Raw genomic sequence first — 18827 nt, 5'->3', positions numbered from 1 at the left:
TGTCAGAGTGGGTCTGGAACCCCTTGATGTCATCAGAGAGGGTCGGGAACCCCTTAACGGTATCAGAGTGGATCGGGAACCCCTCAATAGTGTTGGAGTGGGTCCGGAACCCCTTGATGGCATCAGAGAGGGTCAGGAACACCTCGACAGCATCAGAGCAGGTCAGGAACCCCTCAATACTGTCAGAGTGGGTCTGGAACCCCTTGATGTCATCAGAGAGAGTTGGGAACCCCTTGATGGCATCAGAGAGAGTTGGGAACCCCTCGACAGCATCTGAGCAGGTCAGGAACCCCTCGATAGAGTCAGAGTGGGTTGGGAACCCCTCGATGGCATCAGAGCAGGTTAGGAACCCCTCGACGGCATCAGAGCAGGTCGGGAACCCCTCAATGGCATCAGAGAGGGTCGGGAACCCCTCAATAGTGTCAGAGTGGGTTGGGAACCCCTCGATGGCATCAGAGCAGGTTAGGAACCCCTCGACAGCATTTGAGCGGGTCGGGAACCCCTCGACGGCATCAGAGCGGGTCGGGAACCCCTCAATAGTGTCAGAGTGGGTCCAGAACCCCTTGATGTCGTCAGAGAGGGTCGGGAAGCCCTCAATGTCATCAGAGAGGGTCGGGAACCCCTTAATAGTGTCAGAGTGGGTCCAGAACCCCTTGATGTCATCAGAGAGAGTTGGGAACCCCTTGATGTTATCAGAGAGGGTCAGGAACCCCTCGACGGCATCAGAGTGGGTCGGGAACCCCTCAATAGTGTCAGAGTGGGTCTGGAACCCCTTGATGGCATCAGAGAGGGTCAGGAACCCCTCAATGTCATCAGAGAGGGTCAGGAACCCCTCGACGGCATCAGAGCAGGTCGGGAACCCCCTAATAGTGTCAGAGTGGGTCCGGAACCCCTTGATGGCATCAGAACGGGTTGGGAACCCCTCAATAGTGTCAGAGTGAGTCAGGAACCCCCCGATAGCACCCAAGCAGGTCGGGAACCCCTTGATAGTGTCAGAGAGGGTCGGGAACCCCTTGATGGCATCAGAGAGAGTTGGGAACCCCTTGATGTCATCAGAGCGGCTCGAGAACCCCTTGATGTCATCAGAGAGGGTTGGGAACCCCTCGACAGGGTTGGGAACCGCTCGACAGTGTCTGAGTGGGTCGAGAACACCTCAACAGCGTTGGAGTGGGTCGGGAACCCCTCGACGGCATCAGAGCAGGTCGGGAACCCCTCGACGGCATCAGAGCGGGTCAGGAAGCCGACGCTGTAACACGGCAGCCCCTGCACGAGCTCCCTCAATCACCATCCCCCAATTCAAGAGGCATCAGCGACACCAGCAAGCCCCTCACCTTGAAATCGGTGTTGTTGACATGCTCGAAGACCAGGGCGGGCGTCCGAGACTGCGGGGCCGTGACCGCGGCGCCGAGACGGGAACAAAAGAGACTTTAGCGCCGCCGGAGGAGCGAGCGCGGCCCCCGGCCCCGCTGCCGCTATCTCCCGCAAACAGCTGCCGCGCGGCCGGGGATTAACCGGCTCGAATCCGCCCGGATCATTCATCCCGATGGGGGTTTGTCACCGGCGCGGCGGGGGGATGGAGCTGGGGAGGGGGCGGAATCGGTGCTGCCAACAGCGGGGATTCAGCGGGCTGGCTGGGGAAACTGCCACCCGCTGCCAAAAATGGGGCTGGGAAACCTACAGGGTCATGCTGAGCGGTGCCATGAAATGGGGAGCCTGCAACAAAATGGGGAGACTGCCACAAAATGGGGAGCCTGCCACAAAATGGGGAGCTTGCGCCAAACTGGGGAGCCTGCGCCAAAATGGGAAGCCTGCGCCAAAATGGGGAGCCTGCCACAAAATGGGGAGCCTGCCACAAAATGGGGAGCCTGCCCCAAATCAGTGTTGCCCTGAACTGGGGATCCTGCCCCAAACTGGGGATCCTGCCCCAAACCCAGGATCCTGTCCAGAACTGGGGATCCTGCCCCTTATTGAGGATTCTGTCCCCAAACTGGGAATCCTGCCCCAAACTGGGGATCCTGCCCCAAACTGGGGAGCCTGCCCCAAACTGGGGATCCTGCGCCAAAATGGGGAGCCTGCCCCAAACTGGGGATCCTGCCCCAAACTGGGGAGCCTGCCCCAAACTGGGGAGCCTGCGCCAAACTGGGGAGCCTGCCCTGAATGAGGATCCTGCCCCAAACTGGGGATCCTGCCCCAAAATGGGGAGCCTGCCCCAAAATGGGGAGCCTGCCCCAAACTGGGGATCCTGCCCCAAACTGGGGATCCTGCCCCAAACCAGCGTTGACCTGAACTGGGGATCCTGCCCCAAACTGGGGAGCCTGCGCCAAACTGGGGAGACTGCCCTGAATGAGGATCCTGCCCCAAAATGGGGAGCCTGCCCCAAACCAGTGTTGACCTGAACTGGGGATCCTGCCCCAAACTGGGGATCTTGCCCTGAACGAGGATCCTGCCCCAAACTGGGGATCCTGCCCCAAACTGGGGATCTTGCCTTGAACGAGGATCCTGCCCCAAACTGGGGATCCTGCCCCAAACCTGAGGATCCTGCCCCAACCTGGGGATCCTGCCCCAAACCTGAGGATCCTGCCCTGACCCTGAGGATCCTGCCCCAAATCGGGGATCCTGTCCCAAACTGGGGATCCTGCCCCAAACCTTAGGATCCTGCCCCAAACCTTAGGATCCTGCCCCAAACCGGGGATCCTGCCCCAAACCTGAGGATCCTGCCCCGACCCTGGGGATCCTGCCCCAAACCTGAGGATCCTGCCCCAAACCTGAGGATCCTGCCCCAACCCTGGAGATCCTGCCCTAAACCTGAGGATCCTGCCCCAAACCAGGGATCCTGCCCCAACCCTGGGGATCCTGCCCCAACCTGAGGATCCTGCCCCAAACCTGAGGATCCTGTCCCAACCCTGGGGATCCTGCTCCAAAATGGGGATCCTGCCCCAAACCTGAAGATCCTGCCCCAAACCTGAGGATCCTGACCCAAACCTGAGGATCCTGCCCCAACCCTGGGGATCCTGCCCCAAACCTGAGGATCCTGCCCCAACCTGGGGATCCTGCCCCAACCTGGGGATCCTGCCCCAAACCTGAGGATCCTGCCCCGATCCCAGCAGAGCGGGGCACAGGCTGCGATCTCCCGGGGCCGGTTTGGGCTGCGGGGCGTCAGTCGGGGCGCAGGGAGATCCCGCGGGATCCCCTCCCCTCCTCACCACCGGGTCCTTCACGATGTCCAGCAGGCTGATGATATTGGGGCCTCCTCGCAGGTTCTCCAGGATCTTAATCTCTCGTTTGATCTTCTTCTTTTTCACAGGCTGCGGAAACACCAGCAGACACGGTGACGGGCGGGCAGAGCTCGCGGTGCCGCGCGCCGCGCTCAGAGCCCGCGGCTCCGGTCGTGCCGGAGGAACCGCGACGAGCGGCGAACGGAGCTTCCTGCATTTCCGACACCGTCGCAGGATTATTTTACTCCAAGAAAAGGGTTTTAAAGAGCGAGCTGAGTTTCCCCAAGGCCCAGGTTAAACCTTTGGCTGCAGTTTTGGAAACGGTTCACCGGGAAAGGCGTAACGGCGTGGAACAGCTCGAGCAGGCGGTGTCCCCGTTCCTCATGTTCTCACTCATCACCCGGCCCCGGGGTTTGTTAACGAGTGTTTCTGTTGTGCTCCTTAATTACTGTTCTCCTTCCACCTCCACCGCTTCTCTCTTAAGCCCATCCTCGTGCTATACAACTCACCCACCCTACAGACTAATTGCGGCGACACCGCAAATTAGCGGCCGAGCCTGAACGCTGCGGCAAAGCTGCCGAGCGATGGGAGCGGAGGAGCGGGACGGGTGTTTTCCTCAAACAAATATCACGCCGAACGGAGAGGGAGGGAATGGGAAGGCGCCAACACGCACCTTGAGGATCTTCACCACCACCTTCTCGTTGTTGGTGATGTTGATGGCTTCAAAGACCTCGCTGTACTTGCCGCGGCCGAGTTTCCGCACCAGCTGATAATCGTCTTGGTTCCTGGTGGAGAAAGAGAAAAGATGAAGGGACGGTGTCTCGATTGAATCAGAGCCGCTTCACAGCCAACGCTTCTCTCCCTCCTTTATACCGGGGTGTAACGGACCCCGCAAGCCCAAGGGGTTGTAAAGATAATTATTCTGGACAAGGAACCCAAAGAAAATCAAGCAACTCCACGTGTTTCAATCCACTACCCCAAGTCACCTGAGAGGGCTGAAGCATCAGCAATTATTTCTGCTCCGGCACGCGGGGGATTTGATACGGATACACAAGCTGAGGAAGGAAAGGGAGTTACAGGCTGCAAAGCTCCACTTCCCAAGTCGCTAATTAGCAGATGATACGAGAGAAGCTCGTCAGCAACTCAAGGACGAGCAGCTCGTCAAACCTGGGAGGATTCACTCGTTCACCCTTATGGTCAAGAGCGGTGAAAAGATGAACTGCAGGGGTTGTGTGGGGATAGAAGCCCGGGATGCTCGCACAAAACGGGCAGTTACCGGCGTGGGGGAACGACGGCTCCCCAGGGGCTTGGTCACGGCTAAAAGGGTTTTAATTCCTATATGAGCGGATATAAGATGTGTATTCCGGATTTCATCACAAGTCCTGGGACGCCCGGGAGCGTTTCTGGCGGCCGAACGCGACAGTAACACCCGTGACGCCAACGCCGGTGGTGCCGCAGCCCCTCGCCAAAGCAGCTGCTGGGTGAAACAACCAACTGCTCGTCTTTGTGTTCGCCAAGAGCACAAACCCTCGGGGAGCTCCAAAAAGAACAGTCGCGAGACGTTCACCTTTCAGCCCCGATTTGCTCCAAGCTTCCCACTGTTTTCCCCATTATTCCCAGGGCTGGCGGCGCGAATTCCGCCGCCTTTTGCCGTAACCGGTAATCAAACCAAACCCTCACCACGCTGCTTTAATTAAGCGCTTCCAGCCAAGCCCCAGCTCTATTTTAAACACTTCCCTACAGGCGGCTCCACTTTGGAATCGTTTTGGTTGGAAGAGACGCTCAAGATGATGGAGTCCAACCACAAAGCAACACCGGACGGCACCACCGGAAAGCGAACGGGCGGTCCGCGCTCCGCGCACGCCGGCGTCCCCCCGGTACCCCTGCGTACCCCCATTCCACGACGTGCGACTCGTAGTCCCAGTACTCGCGGGGTCTCTGAGTGTTCACGTCCGCATAGACCCTGGCCCGACTCGGCACCGGCCCCGACATGCTTCCCCTAAAACACAAACACAGGAGTTGGGGTGAGAGCGAGGCACTTTTGGGGAGAAAGCGGGGAAAACGGGGGTGCCGGCGCGGCGCGGAAGCCGCCGTGGGGCTGGGCGCACCCCACACCAGCCCTTTTCTCCCCCAGAGCAGTTGGCCCAGTTCAAGGCAGGGCAGGAAGCCCCCCCTGCGGCACTGGGGTGGGAGGGGAAGTGCCGAACCGGGACGGTGATGGGGAAACCGGGAGCGCGACACGGGGCCAAAGCGGCCAGAGCTGGGGGGGCGCGGGGAGAAAGCAGCTCTGGCTATGGGGAAACGGAGCTCTGCCCGGTGACAACACCGGTGAGCCCAAAATGTGTACCGGTGACACCACAGGTGAGCACAATGGCCTGGTGACACCACACGAGTCCAAAATGTGTACCGGTGACACCACAAGTGAGCCCAATGGCCTGGTGACACCACACATGAGTCCAAAATGTGCACCGGTGACACCACACATGAGCCCACCAGCCTGGTGACACCACATGTGAGCCCACCAGCTCTGGTGACACCACACGTGAGCCCATTGACCTGGTGATACCAGATGTGAACCCACCAGCTCTGGTGACACCACACGTAAGCCCACTGACCTGGTGACACCACACGTGCGCCAACTAGCCCCGATGACACCACACATGAGCCCACGAGCCTGGTGTCACCACATGTGAACCCACCAGCTCCGGCGACACCACAAGTGAGCCCACCAGCTCTGGTGACACCACAAGTGAGCACATTGACCTGGTGACACCACATGTGAGCCCACCAGCTCTGGTGACACCACATGTGAGCCCGTGGACCTGGTGACACCACATGTGAGCCCACCAGCTCTGGTGACACCACACATGAGCCCACCAGCCTGGTGACACCACATGTGAGCCCACCAGCTCTGGTGACACCACACGTGAGCCCATTGACCTGGTGATACCAGATGTGAACCCACCAGCTCTGGTGACACCACACGTAAGCCCACTGACCTGGTGACACCACACGTGCGCCAACTAGCCCCGATGACACCACACATGAGCCCACGAGCCTGGTGTCACCACATGTGAACCCACCAGCTCCGGCGACACCACAAGTGAGCCCACCAGCTCTGGTGACACCACAAGTGAGCACATTGACCTGGTGACACCACATGTGAGCCCACCAGCTCTGGTGACACCACATGTGAGCCCGTGGACCTGGTGACACCACATGTGAGCCCACCAGCTCTGGTGACACCACACGTGAGCCCGTGGACCTGGTGACACCACATGTGAGCCCACCAGCTCTGGTGACACCACATGTGAGCCCATAGACCTGGTGTCACCACATGTGAACCCACCAGCTCTGGTGATACCACATGTGAACCCACTGACCTGGTGACACCACATGTGAGCCCATGGGCCTGGTGACACCACACATGAACCCACCAGCATTGGTGACACCACACGTGAGCCCACTGACTTGGTGACACTACATGTGAACCCACCAGCTCTGGTGACACCACATGTGAGCCCATTGACCTGGTGACACCAGATGTGAACCCACCAGCTCTGGTGACACCACATGTGACCCCAAGGGCCTGGTAACACCACACGTGAGCCCATGGGCCTGGTGACACCACACATGAACCCATCAGCATTGGTGACACCACACGTGAGCCCACTGACCTGGTGACACTACATGTGAACCCACCAGCTCTGGTGACATCACATGTGAGCCCATTGACCTGGTGACACCACATGTGAACCCACCAGCTCTGGTGACACCACATGTGACCCCACTGACCTGGTGACACCACATGTGAACCCACCAGCTCTGGTGACACCACATGTGACCCCATTGACCTGGTGACACCACATGTGAACCCACCAGCTCTGGTGACACCACATGTGACCCCATGGGCCTGGTAACACCACACATGAGCCCATGGGCTTGGTGACACCACAGGTGAACCCACCAGCTCTGGTGACACCAGATGTGACCCCATTGACCTGGTGACTCCACATGTGAGCCCACCAGCTCTGGTGACACCACATGTGACCCCACTGACCTGGTGACACCAGATGTGAACCCACCAGCTCTGGTGACACCACACGTGAGCCCATTGACCTGGTGACACCACACATGAGCCCATGGACCTGGTGACACCAGATGTGAACCCACCAGCTCTGGTGACACCACACGTGAGCCCACTGACCTGGTGACACCACATGTGAACCCACCAGCTCTGGTGACACCACATGTGAACCCACTGACCTGGTCACACCACACGTGAGCCCATGGGCTTGGTGACACCACATGTGAACCCACCAGCTCTGGTGACACCAGATGTGAGCCCACTGACCTGGTGACACCACATGTGAACCCACCAGCCCAGTAACACCACATGTGAGCCCATGGACCTGGTGACACTACATGTGAGCCCATCAGCTCTGGTGACACCACATGCTACCCCATTGACCTGGTGACACCACATGTGAGCCCACCAGCTCTGGTGATACCACATGTGAACTCACCAGCTCTGGTGACACCACACGTGAGCCCACTGACCTGGTGACACTACATGTGAACCCACCAGCTCTGGTGACACCACATGTGAGCCCATTGACCTGGTGACACCACATGTGAACCCACCAGCTCTGGTGACACCACACGTGAGCCCATTGACCTGGTGACACCACATGTGAACCCACCAGCTCTGGTGACACCACATGTGAGCCCATTGACCTGGTGACATCACATGTGACCCCATTGACCTGGTGACACCACACGTGAGCCCATGGACCTGGTGACATCACATGTGAACCCACCAGCTCTGGTGACACCACACGTGAGCCCACTGACCTGGTGACACCACATGTGAACCCACCAGCTCTGGTGACACCACATGTGACCCCATTGACCTGATGACACCACATGTGAGCCCACCAGCTCTGGTGACACCACATGTGAGCCCACGGGCCTGGTGACACCACATGCGAGCCCACTGACCTGGTGACACCACACGTGAGCCCATGGGCCTGGTGACACCACACGTGAGCCCATGGGCCTGGTGACATCACACGTGAGCCCACCAGCTCTGGTGACACTACACGTGAGCCCAGCCGTGGGGACTGTGGGGCTGCCCGCATGTCCCCACCCCTCCCACAGCAGCAGGAAATGGCCCTTAGTGCCCGTCCTTCACCCCACCGAACCACACACCGACACAGCGCCCGGGCTCTGCTCTGGCCGCGGCAAAACCAGCTCAAACCACATCCCGGCACGGCCGGCGAGTCTAAACCCATTGGAGCGCTGGCTAGCACTCGGCCGGCTCATTTGTATGTTTAATTTGCTACACAAGGGTTAATAAACACCTCAAAGAGGCAGCTGCGGGATCCGGCCCCTCCAGCCTGGGATGGGAGCGAGCGGAGCTCGTTAATCCCAGGAATAATGAATTTCCTGTGGAGTTACCGGGCTCCATCAGCCCAGCCTGGACCAGCGATCAGAGAGGGCTAAAACCGGCTCTAAAACTGAACTCCCGCTTATCCAGGCAGCAGCGGAAAGCCACAGCGAGGGGATGCGGCGCTCCGGAGGCGCCACCGGCAGAGGTGACACTGCTGTGACACCGTGGAACGGTGCCGAAAGCGCTGACCGGGGAGAAGAGAAGGACGGGGAGATATCAGAGAGGGACCTTCCTCGGGGCACAAGCACCGATGGTTCGGTACAGACGCGTGAAGGGCAATTAACGGGCAGCTAATGAGCCTCAGCGCGGGGGCTGCAGGGTCCCGCGGCACCAGGAGGGTCCGGAGGCGCGTTCCCCGCTCCCATCTCTCCTATGCACAGCGATCTCCGGCTCCCGAGGCGTTCACACGTGAAATAGGGCAGAAATGGGGTCACCCTGCCCCACTTTTCACATATTTTTAACGTGAAGAGCTCAGGAAAAAATGCAACTTCTCTGCTGTGCACTCGTTTCAGGGCTTTTTCCCCTCTAAGGGCTTTCATGGAAGGGGAAGCGTTGGGCTCTGCGCGTCCTGGAGGCATCAACCGCGGTCTGGGGCTTCTGGGCTTCCTGAATTGACTGGTTTTAACCCAAAACCGCAGGCAGAATGTGGCAGCCCTGCGTGGGCAGGCCCGTCCCTCTGAACCCCTTACCAAAAGGGGGCTGAGGGTCACCGTGTCCCCTCTGTTGTCACTGCACCGCCACGCCGGTGACCCGGAGGGAACCCCGCGCTGGCCGTGCTCCCACGGGCCACCAGTGTCCTGGATGGCCCCACGGTCACCGTCGCCCTCCCCCAGAAAGGCAGGAGCAGCCCTGGGGTTCAGCGGCTGGATCTTGGGGTCACCGGGATGGCACCAGGACCCTCTGAATGCCACAACCCCCCCGGGGCCATGGGAAGCTCCGGAAAAATCCACGAGGCTTCACGGCGCTCAATAAACCGTCAGGAATTTGGAGGAAGCAGCTCGATGAGCTGAGGATGCCGACACGGGGAGAAAGAGCTTAACATCCCGGTTTCCAGCTCTGGATACCAAACTGGAGCGACTGGCGGGGCTGAAATGAGAAGTGAAGCGGCTGTGGTCAGCATGAGGTCCCGCACCCCAGTGCTGCGGGCTCGGGGACCCTCCTGAGGCTCCCCCAAAGTGCTGCTCTCAAGGGAAGACGCACACGGTGGCTACAGAATTGTGGAGTCATTGAGGTTGGAAAAGCCCTTGAAGATCATCAGGTTCAACCACAACCCACCCCTGTCCCTGCCCCATGTCCTGAGAACCTCGTGTCCGTCTGTCCAGCCCTCCAGGGCTGGTGACTGCAGCACTGCCCCGGGCAGCCTGTTCAATGCCCCACAGCCCTTTGGGGAAGAAATTGTTCCCACATCCAACCTCAACCCCCCCTGGCGCAACTTGAGGCCGTTTCCTCTGCTCCTGGCGCTTGTTCCTGGGGAGCAGAGCCCGACCCCCCTGGCTCCAAGCTCCTTTCGGGCAGTTCAGAGATCAGAAGGTCTCCCCTCACCGCAGTTTCTCCCGTTGCCGGCACCGGCCCGGCCTCGGCTGCAGGAGGACATGGGGACATCCCACTGACCCGCACACGGGGACTGAACCCGCATCACCCGACTAAACCACACTGGAAATGGCCACGGGGACTGTAAACGTCTGCCCAAGCCTCTGCTCAGCACCAGCCAACGGGGGACGGGTATAGGGTGGGGTACGGGGTATGGGAACAGGGTATGTGGTACAGGTAAGGGGCATGACACACAGGGTACAGGTATGGGTACAGGTAAGGGGTACAGATAATGGGTATGGGTACAGGTAAGGGGTACTGGTATAGGGTACAGGGGCAGAGGGTGTGGGGTACAGGTGAGGGATATGGGGTACAGGGTAAGTAAGGGGTATGGGTAAGGGGTACAGAGTATGGGTGTCAGTAAGGGGTAGGGGTACAGGTAAGGGGTACAGGGTATAGGGTAAGGGATATGAGTAAGGGGTACAGGTAAAGGGTACAGGGTAAGGGGTATGGGTAAAGGGTACAGGGTATGAGGGAACGGGTAAATGGTACAGGGTAAGGGGTACAGGGTATGGGTATGGGTAAGGGGTACAGGGTATAGGTAAGGGGTACAGGTAAAGGGTACAGGGTATGGGTAAATGGTACAGGGTAAGGGGTACAGGGTAAGGGGTACAGGGTAAGGGGTACAGGGTATGGGGTAAGGGGTACAGGGTATGGGTATGGGGTATGGGTAAGGGGTATAGGGTATGGGTGTACGGGTAAATGGTACAGGGTAAGGGGTATGGGTAAGGGGTACAGGTAAGGGGCACAGGGTAAGGGGTACAGGGTAAGGGTGTACGGGTAAATGGTACAGGGTAAGGGGTATGGGTAAGGTGTACAGGGTATGGGGTAAGGGGTACAGGGTATGGGTATGGGGTATGGGTAAGGGGTATAGGGTATGGGTGTACGGGTAAATGGTACAGGGTAAGGGGTATGGGTAAGGGGTACAGGTAAGGGGTACAGGGTATGGGTATGGGGTATGGGTAAAGGGTACAGGATATGGGGTAAGGGGTACAGGGTATGAGGGAATGGGTAAATGGTACAGAGTAAGGGGCACAGGGTATGGGGTATGGGTAAGGGGTACGGGGTATGGGTAAGGGGTACAGGGTATGGGTAAGGGGTCGGGGTCCAGGTAAGCCCTCTCTGAGCAATGCCAAGCCCCATTGTGACCCCCGCCGCAGAGAAGCCCGTAACCCCTCATTTTCTGCAGCTCACAAGCACTCAGCACCCCCCCTGCAAAGGGCTCCCCCCACACCCCGTTTGTAACCCCCCGCAGCCCTCTGGGGTGTGGAGAGAACACCCGGCCTGGTCCAGCGCCGGGTGACAGGGCCGGGACACCCCGCACGGACCACGGGGCTGGGTGACACCACACCCCACGCGGCTGGGGGCCCAGGGGGCACGCGGGGCCTGTCCCGTCCCCAGCCACCCGCTCCCCCGCTGTCCTGCCATGAGAGGGAACGGTGGCTTCCGAACCGCCCTTCTGCCCCCCATGCTCAAATCCAAAACCGCTCGGGGCTGGAGGGGATCGGGCTGGACGGGGACAGGGACGCGGCTCCAGGAGCAGTTTGGATGGACGGGGACGTGGTTCCAGGAGCAGTTTGGCTGGATCAGGACAAGATTCCAGGAGCCGTTTGGCTGGATGGGGAAGAGGGTCCAGGAGCAGTTTGGCTGGATGGAGATGCGGCTCTAGGAGCAGTTTGGATGGACAGAGACGCGGCTCCAGGAGCACTTTGGATGGACAGGGACGCGGTTCCAGGAGCAGTTTGGATGGACTGGGACGTGGCTCCAGGAGCAGTTTGGATGGACGGGGACACGGTTCCAGGAGCAGTTTGAATGGATGGGGATGCGGCTCCAGGAGCAGTTTGGCCGGATCAGGACAAGATTCCAGGAGCCGTTTGGCTGGATGGAGAAGAGGGTCCAGGAGCAGTTTGGCCTGGATGGGGATGAGGGTTTGGGAGCAGTTTGGTTGAATGCAGATAAGGGTCCAAGAGCATTTTGGCTGCACAGGGGATGAGGGTTGGGAAAAGATTAGATGGATCGGGACAAGATTCCAGGATGAGTTTGGCTGGATTGGGATGGGGATCCAGGAGCAGTTTGGCTGGATCAGGGCGAGGGTTTGGGAGCAGTTTGGCTGGATCAGGATGAGATTCCAGGATGAGATTGGCTGGATCAGGATAAGGGTTTGGGAGCAGTTTGGCCGGATCAGGATGAGGGTTTGGGAGCAGTCTGGCTGGATCAGGATGAAGGTTGGAGAGCAGTTTGGTTGAACAGGGATGAAGGTTTGGGAGCAGTTTGGCTGGATCAGGACAAGATTCCAGGAGCCGTTTGGCTGGATGGGGAAGAGGGTCCAGGAGCATTTTGGCCTGGATGGGGATGAGGGTTTGGGAGCAGTTTGGTTGGAGGGGGATGAGGGTCTGGGAGCAGTTTGGTTGAATACAGATGAGGGTTTGGGAGCAGTTTGGTTGGAGGGGGATGAGGGTCTGGGAGCAGTTTGGTTGAATACAGATGAGGATTTGGGAGCAGTTTGGCTGGATGAGGATGAGGGTCCAAGAGCATTTTGGCTGCACATGGGAGGAGGGTTTGGGAGCAGTTTAGATGGATCGGGACAAGATTCCAGGATGAGTTTGGCTGGATTGGGATGTGGTTCCAGGAGCAGTTTGGCTGGATCAGGATGAGGGTTTGGGAGCAGTTTGGCTGGATCAGGGTGAGGGTTTGGGAGCAGCTTGGCTGGATCAGGATGAGATTCCAGGATGAGATTGGCTGGATCAGGATGAAGGTTTGGGAGCAGTTTGGCCGGATCAGGACAAGATTCCAGGAGCCGTTTGGCTGGATGGGGAAGAGGGTCCAGGAGCATTTTGGCCTGGATGGGGATGAGGGTTTGGGAGCAGTTTGGTTGAATACAGATGAGGGTTTGGGAGCAGTTTGGCTGGATGAGGGTCCAAGAGCATTTTGGCTGCACAGGGGATGAGGGTTTGGGAACAGATTAGATGGATCGGGACAAGATTCCAGGATGAGTTTGGCTGGACAGGGATGTGGTTCCAGGAGCAGTTTGGCTGGATCAGGGTGAACGTTTGGGAGCAGTTTGGCTGGATCAGGATGAAGGTTGGAGAGCAGTTTGGTTGAACAGGGATGAAGGTTTGGGAGCAGTTTAGCTGGATCAGGACAAGATTCCAGGAGCCGTTTGGCTGGATGGGGAAGAGGGTCCAGGAGCATTTTGGCCTGGATGGGGATGAGGGTTTGGGAGCAGTTTGGTTGGAGGGGGATGAGGATTTGGGAGCAGTTTGGCTGGATGAGGATGAGGGTCCAGGAGCATTTTGGCTGCACAGGGGATGAGGGTTGGGGAACAGATTAGATGGATCGGGACAAGATTCCAGGATGAGTTTGGCTGGACTGGGATGTGGTTCCAGGAGCAGTTTGGCTGGATCAGGGTGAACGTTTGGGAGCAGTCTGGCTGGATCAGGATGAGATTCCAGGATGAGATTGGCTGGATCAGGATAAGGGTTTGGGAGCAGTTTGGCTGGATCAGGACAAGATTCCAGGAGCCGTTTGGCTGGATGGGGAAGAGGGTCCTGGAACATTTTGGCCTGGATGGGGATGAGGGTTTGGGAGCAGTTTGGCTGGAGGGAGATGAGGATTTGGGAACAGTTTGGTTGGAGGGAGATGAGGATCCAAGAGCATTTTGGCTGCACAGGGGATGAGGGTTTGGGAACAGATTAGATGGATCGGGACAAGATTCCAGGATGAGTTTGGCTGGACTGGGATGTGGTTCCAGGAGCAGTTTGGCTGGATCAGGATGAGGGTTTGGGAGCAGTTTGGCTGGATCAGGGTGAAGGTTTGGGAGCAGTTTGGCTGGATCAGGATGAGGGTTTGGGAGCAGTTTGGCTGGATGGGGATGCCATTCTGGGGGCATTTTGGCCTGAACTGGTTTCCACCACCCCTCTGCGCTGGGTTCCGCAGCCGGCGCAGGCGTCCAGGCTGTAATCCCAGCGCTGGCACCAGCACCAGGACCCGGCGTTCCGGCGCTTGCCCTTAGTCATCCTCCCAACGGAGACGCCAGATACCCAATGACATCCTTATGGGTTTAAACCACCGATTGCTCCGCTACAGCCGAACCGCAGCAGCCAACAGTCTGCAAAGGCAACGCTTTAGGGGAAAACACCTCATTTAGGTGAGCGCGGTGGGCTCAGCCGACCCCGTACGCAAATATTGTCTCATGAGGAACCGCGTCCCCGATCCCGCAGGATCACGGAGTCTTTTTGGTTGGAAAAGACCTTTAAGATCGTGGAGTCCAACCATAACCCACCCTGGCACTAACCTGTGTCCCTGAGAACCTCATGTCCGTCTGTCCAACCCTCCAGGGATGGTGACGCCACCACTGCCCTGGACATCCCACCCCAGGGAGCAGGGAAAGAGGCTCAAACGCAATTCCGGCATCGTCGTGGTGCCGCCGAACGGCTTTTCCAAAGAGAAATCCTGGGAAGGAGAGCAAAGCTTGTCCAGCGCCGGGCTCGGGGAGGAGGGGAAGCAGCGAGGGGTTGATATCCTAAATTTAGACCTTTCTGCATCACACAGCGAGTTTCAAGGTGGCCGCAACGAGTCGGAAAGATTTCGGAAAGGAATCGGCTAAAAGCCGCGACAACGGCACTTTCTGCCCCAAAAGCACCTTCTGGGAACGCTGGGGGACGCGTCCCGGCACACGGTGCGACCCGAGCGCCGCCAAAAACACCGCGCCGGATGCGGTACCCACAGCTCACCGCCAATCGCCACCGGCGCTGCCCATGGGAGACGCAGCAAAAACTCATCACCAAAAAGTGGTTTGGGATCCCAGAGGATTCACCGTGAGAGCGAGGACGGGGTTTCGAGATCTCCTGGCGACGGGATCCCCATATGGCGCAAGAAATATGGATTAACTAGGACGAGAAAAACCTCTTGGTTGGGCAGAAACGGGTTCGCGTTGTTTGCGGTTGACAAAGTTCGTTAGATTCTTCCCGTTTTGCAGAAACCGCAGCTTCCCCCTTGCGCTCCCTGGTAATTACGGCTGCGTTTTGGTAATGAGTTGGCGACCGAGTGTGCCGGGAAGGGCCCGGTGGGCCCCAAAAGTGAGGGGCTGCGCCCCCCCCGCCTCCCGCTCCGAATGGAATTGAGAGTCAAACAGGAGAAGCTGGGAGAAGTGAGGATGCGGCGCTGGGTCCTGCCCTGCGCGCCCCATGGCGCCGAACCGCACCGGCGGGTCACCCGGCACCGTGACACCCACTGAACACGCCAGCCCCTGCCCCACGCCTCGCCACACAGCCCCATGGGGCAGCCCCTGCCCCACATCCCCCCCAGAACGCAGGGCACCCCCTGCCCCACGTCCCCCCAGAACACAGAGCACTCACTGCCCCAGGTACCCCCAGAACACAGGGCACCCATTGTCCCACATCCCCCAGAACGCAGGGCACCCCCTGCCCCAGGTACCCCGAGAACACGGGGCACCCCCTGCCCCATGCCCTCATCATCACACTCACACCCCATTGCACCCACCATCATCCTCATCCTCACACTCACACACACCCCATCGCACCCACCATCATCCTCATCCTCACACTCACACACAGCCCATCACACCCACCATCATCCTCACACTCACACACACCCCATCGCACCCACCATCATCCTCACGCTCACACACACTCCATTGCACCCACCATCATCCTCACGCTCACACACACCTCATCGCACCCACCATTATCCTCATCCTCACACTCACACACACCCCATCGCACCCACCATCATCCTCATCCTCACACACACCCCATCGCACCCACCATCATCCTCATCCTCACACTCACGTCCCATCGCACCCACCATCATCCTCATCCTCACACTCACCTCATCGCACCCACCATCATCCTCATCCTCACACTCACACACACCCCATCGCACCCACCATCATCCTCACACTCACACTCACACACACCCCATCGCACCCACCATCATCCTCACACTCACACTCACACACACCCCATCGCACCCACCATCATCCTCACACTCACACACATCCCATCGCACCCACCATCATCCTCATCCTCACACTCACACACACCCCATCGCACCCACCATCATCCTCATCCTCACACTCACACACATCCCATCGCACCCACCATCATCCTCATCCTCACACTCACACACACCCCATCGCACCCACCATCATCCTCATCCTCACACTCACACACACCCCATCGCACCCACCATCATCCTCATCCTCACACTCACACACACCCCATCGCACCCACCATCATCCTCACACTCACACACATCCCATCGCACCCACCATCATCCTCACACCCACTCACACCCCATCGCACCCACCATCATCCTCACACTCACACTCACACTCACCCCATCGCACCCATCATCATCCTCACACTCACACTCACACATACCCCCCCACACTCACACACCCCTCACTTACCCCTTCACACACTCACTCCCCCCACGAGCACACACCCCAGTACACACACACCCCATCCTCACATCATCACACACTCACACCCCATCCTCACACACTCACACTCACACCCCATCACACCCTCTCACCTGCACTCCCCACTCACCCCCCACACTTACACTCCCCCCCATCCTAACAGCCCCTCACACTCACCCCCATCCTCACACACTCACCCCCATCCTCACACACTCACCCCCATCCTCACACCCCTCCACACTCACCCCATCCCACTCACACTCACCCCCACCCTTACACCCCCACACTCACACCCCATCCTCACACACTCACACTCACACCCCATCACACCCTCTCACCTGCACTCCCCACTCACCCCCCACACTTACACTCCCCCCCATCCTAACAGCCCCTCACACTCACCCCCATCCTCACACTCACCCCCATCCTCACACACTCACCCCCATCCTTACACCCCTCCACACTCATCCCATCCCACTCACACTCACCCCCACCCTTACACCCCCACCACACTCACCCCATCACACACTCACTCCATCACATCACACTCACCCCCCACCCTCACCCCCTGACACCCCCATCACACTCACCCCTGACACCTCCATCACACTCACCCCTGTCACCCCCATCACACCCCCATCCTCACACACTCACCCCATCACACTCACATTCACCCTCACTCGCCCCCCCAACTCACCCCATCACACTCACACTCATCCCCCATCCTCACCCCCTGACCCCCCCATCACACTCACCCCCACCCTCACACACTCACCCCCACCCTTACACCCCCACCACACTCACCCCATCACACTCACACTCACTCCCCCACCTTCACCCCCCACACTCACCCCCTGACCCCCCCATCACACTCACCTCCACCCTCACACACTCACCCCCACCCTTACACCTCCCCCACACTCACCCCATCACACTCACACTCACTCCCCCCCCTAACCCCCCCTCACCCCCTGACACCCCCATCACACTCACCCCCACCCTCACACACCCCCATCCTTACACCCCCCCACACTCACCTCATCCCACTCACACTCAGTCCCCCCTCCTCACCCCCTACACTCACCCCCTGACACTCCCATCACACTCACCCCTGACCCCCCCATCACACTCACCCCATCACACTCACACTCATCCCCCATCCTCACCCCCTGACCCTCCCATCACACTCACCCCCACCCTCACACACTCACCCCCACCCTTACACCTCCCCCACACTCACCCCATCACACTCACACTCACTTCCCCCCCTAACCCCCCCTCACCCCCTGACACCCCCATCACACTCACCCCCACCCTCACACACCCCCATCCTTACACCCCCCCACACTCACCTCATCCCACTCACACTCAGTCCCCCCTCCTCACCCCCCACATTCACCCCCTGACCCCCCCATCACACTCACCCCCATCCTCACACACTCACCCTCACACACTCACATTCACACTCACACTCACCCCCACTCACCCCCTCATCACCCCCCCAACTCACCCCCCCCAAATCCCCCCGTACCCCACTCACCCCCACCCCCCATCCCCCTCATTCCCGCCCTCACACCCCCCCCCTTGCTCCCCCCTCACTCCCCAACCCCCCCTTTCCCCTCACTCCTTCCCTCCCCCCCCGCTCCCCCCTCCCCCTGCCCCTCCCCCCGCTGGCCCCTCACCGGAGCGGCCGGGCCGGGCGGGGGCCGAGCCGGGAGCCGGGGGCCGGGGCCGGGGCCTGTGTGGCCCGGGACGGCGGGGGGCCGGCGGGGGGCCGGCGGGGGGACGGCGGGGGGACGGCGGGGGGACGGCGGGGGGACGGCTCCCTCCCCTCCGCTGGGGGTCACAAGATGGCGGCGGCTCCTGGCGGCGGCGCCGGCGGACGGGCCGGGCCGGGCCCCGCCGGGCCCATGGGGGGCGCTGCGCGCCCGCGCCGACGCCTCCGCCAGGAGGACAGAGCGCCGCCTGCCGCCAGCACGCCTGCGCGGGGCCGGGGGCGGGGCTGGGGACAGACCACTGCGGCCAGGGCGGGGGGGGAGGTGCGGGTCACGTGGGAATGGGACCAGTTCAACTCGGGATGGACCAATTCACGTGGGGTGGGAGCGGTTCGGGGCGGGGATGGCAC

General features: G+C 59.7%; 1 protein-coding gene across 1 annotated transcript in view; it reads right to left on the bottom strand.

Annotated features, from left to right (window-relative positions):
* Positions 1 to 18590, bottom strand: part of LOC308038267 (casein kinase II subunit alpha-like) — a 33155-nt gene extending 14565 nt beyond the window's left edge. The window contains exons 1-5 of the mRNA XM_080340620.1: positions 18385 to 18590; positions 5107 to 5214; positions 3889 to 4000; positions 3204 to 3305; positions 1332 to 1382 (exon numbers count right to left, since the gene is read on the bottom strand). Of these exons, the coding sequence (XP_080196746.1) occupies positions 1332 to 1382; positions 3204 to 3305; positions 3889 to 4000; positions 5107 to 5207 (366 nt within the window). The 5' untranslated portion in view covers positions 5208 to 5214; positions 18385 to 18590. The remainder of the gene's footprint in view (positions 1 to 1331; positions 1383 to 3203; positions 3306 to 3888; positions 4001 to 5106; positions 5215 to 18384) is intronic.
* Between the last annotated feature and the right edge of the window lie 237 nt (positions 18591 to 18827).

Source organism: Nesoenas mayeri, assembly GCF_963082525.1.
Source record: "Nesoenas mayeri genome assembly, chromosome: 2".
Lineage (NCBI taxonomy): Eukaryota > Metazoa > Chordata > Aves > Columbiformes > Columbidae > Nesoenas > Nesoenas mayeri.
Note: the sequence above shows the minus strand (reverse complement) of the source record. Positions and strands in the feature narration are given on the sequence as shown.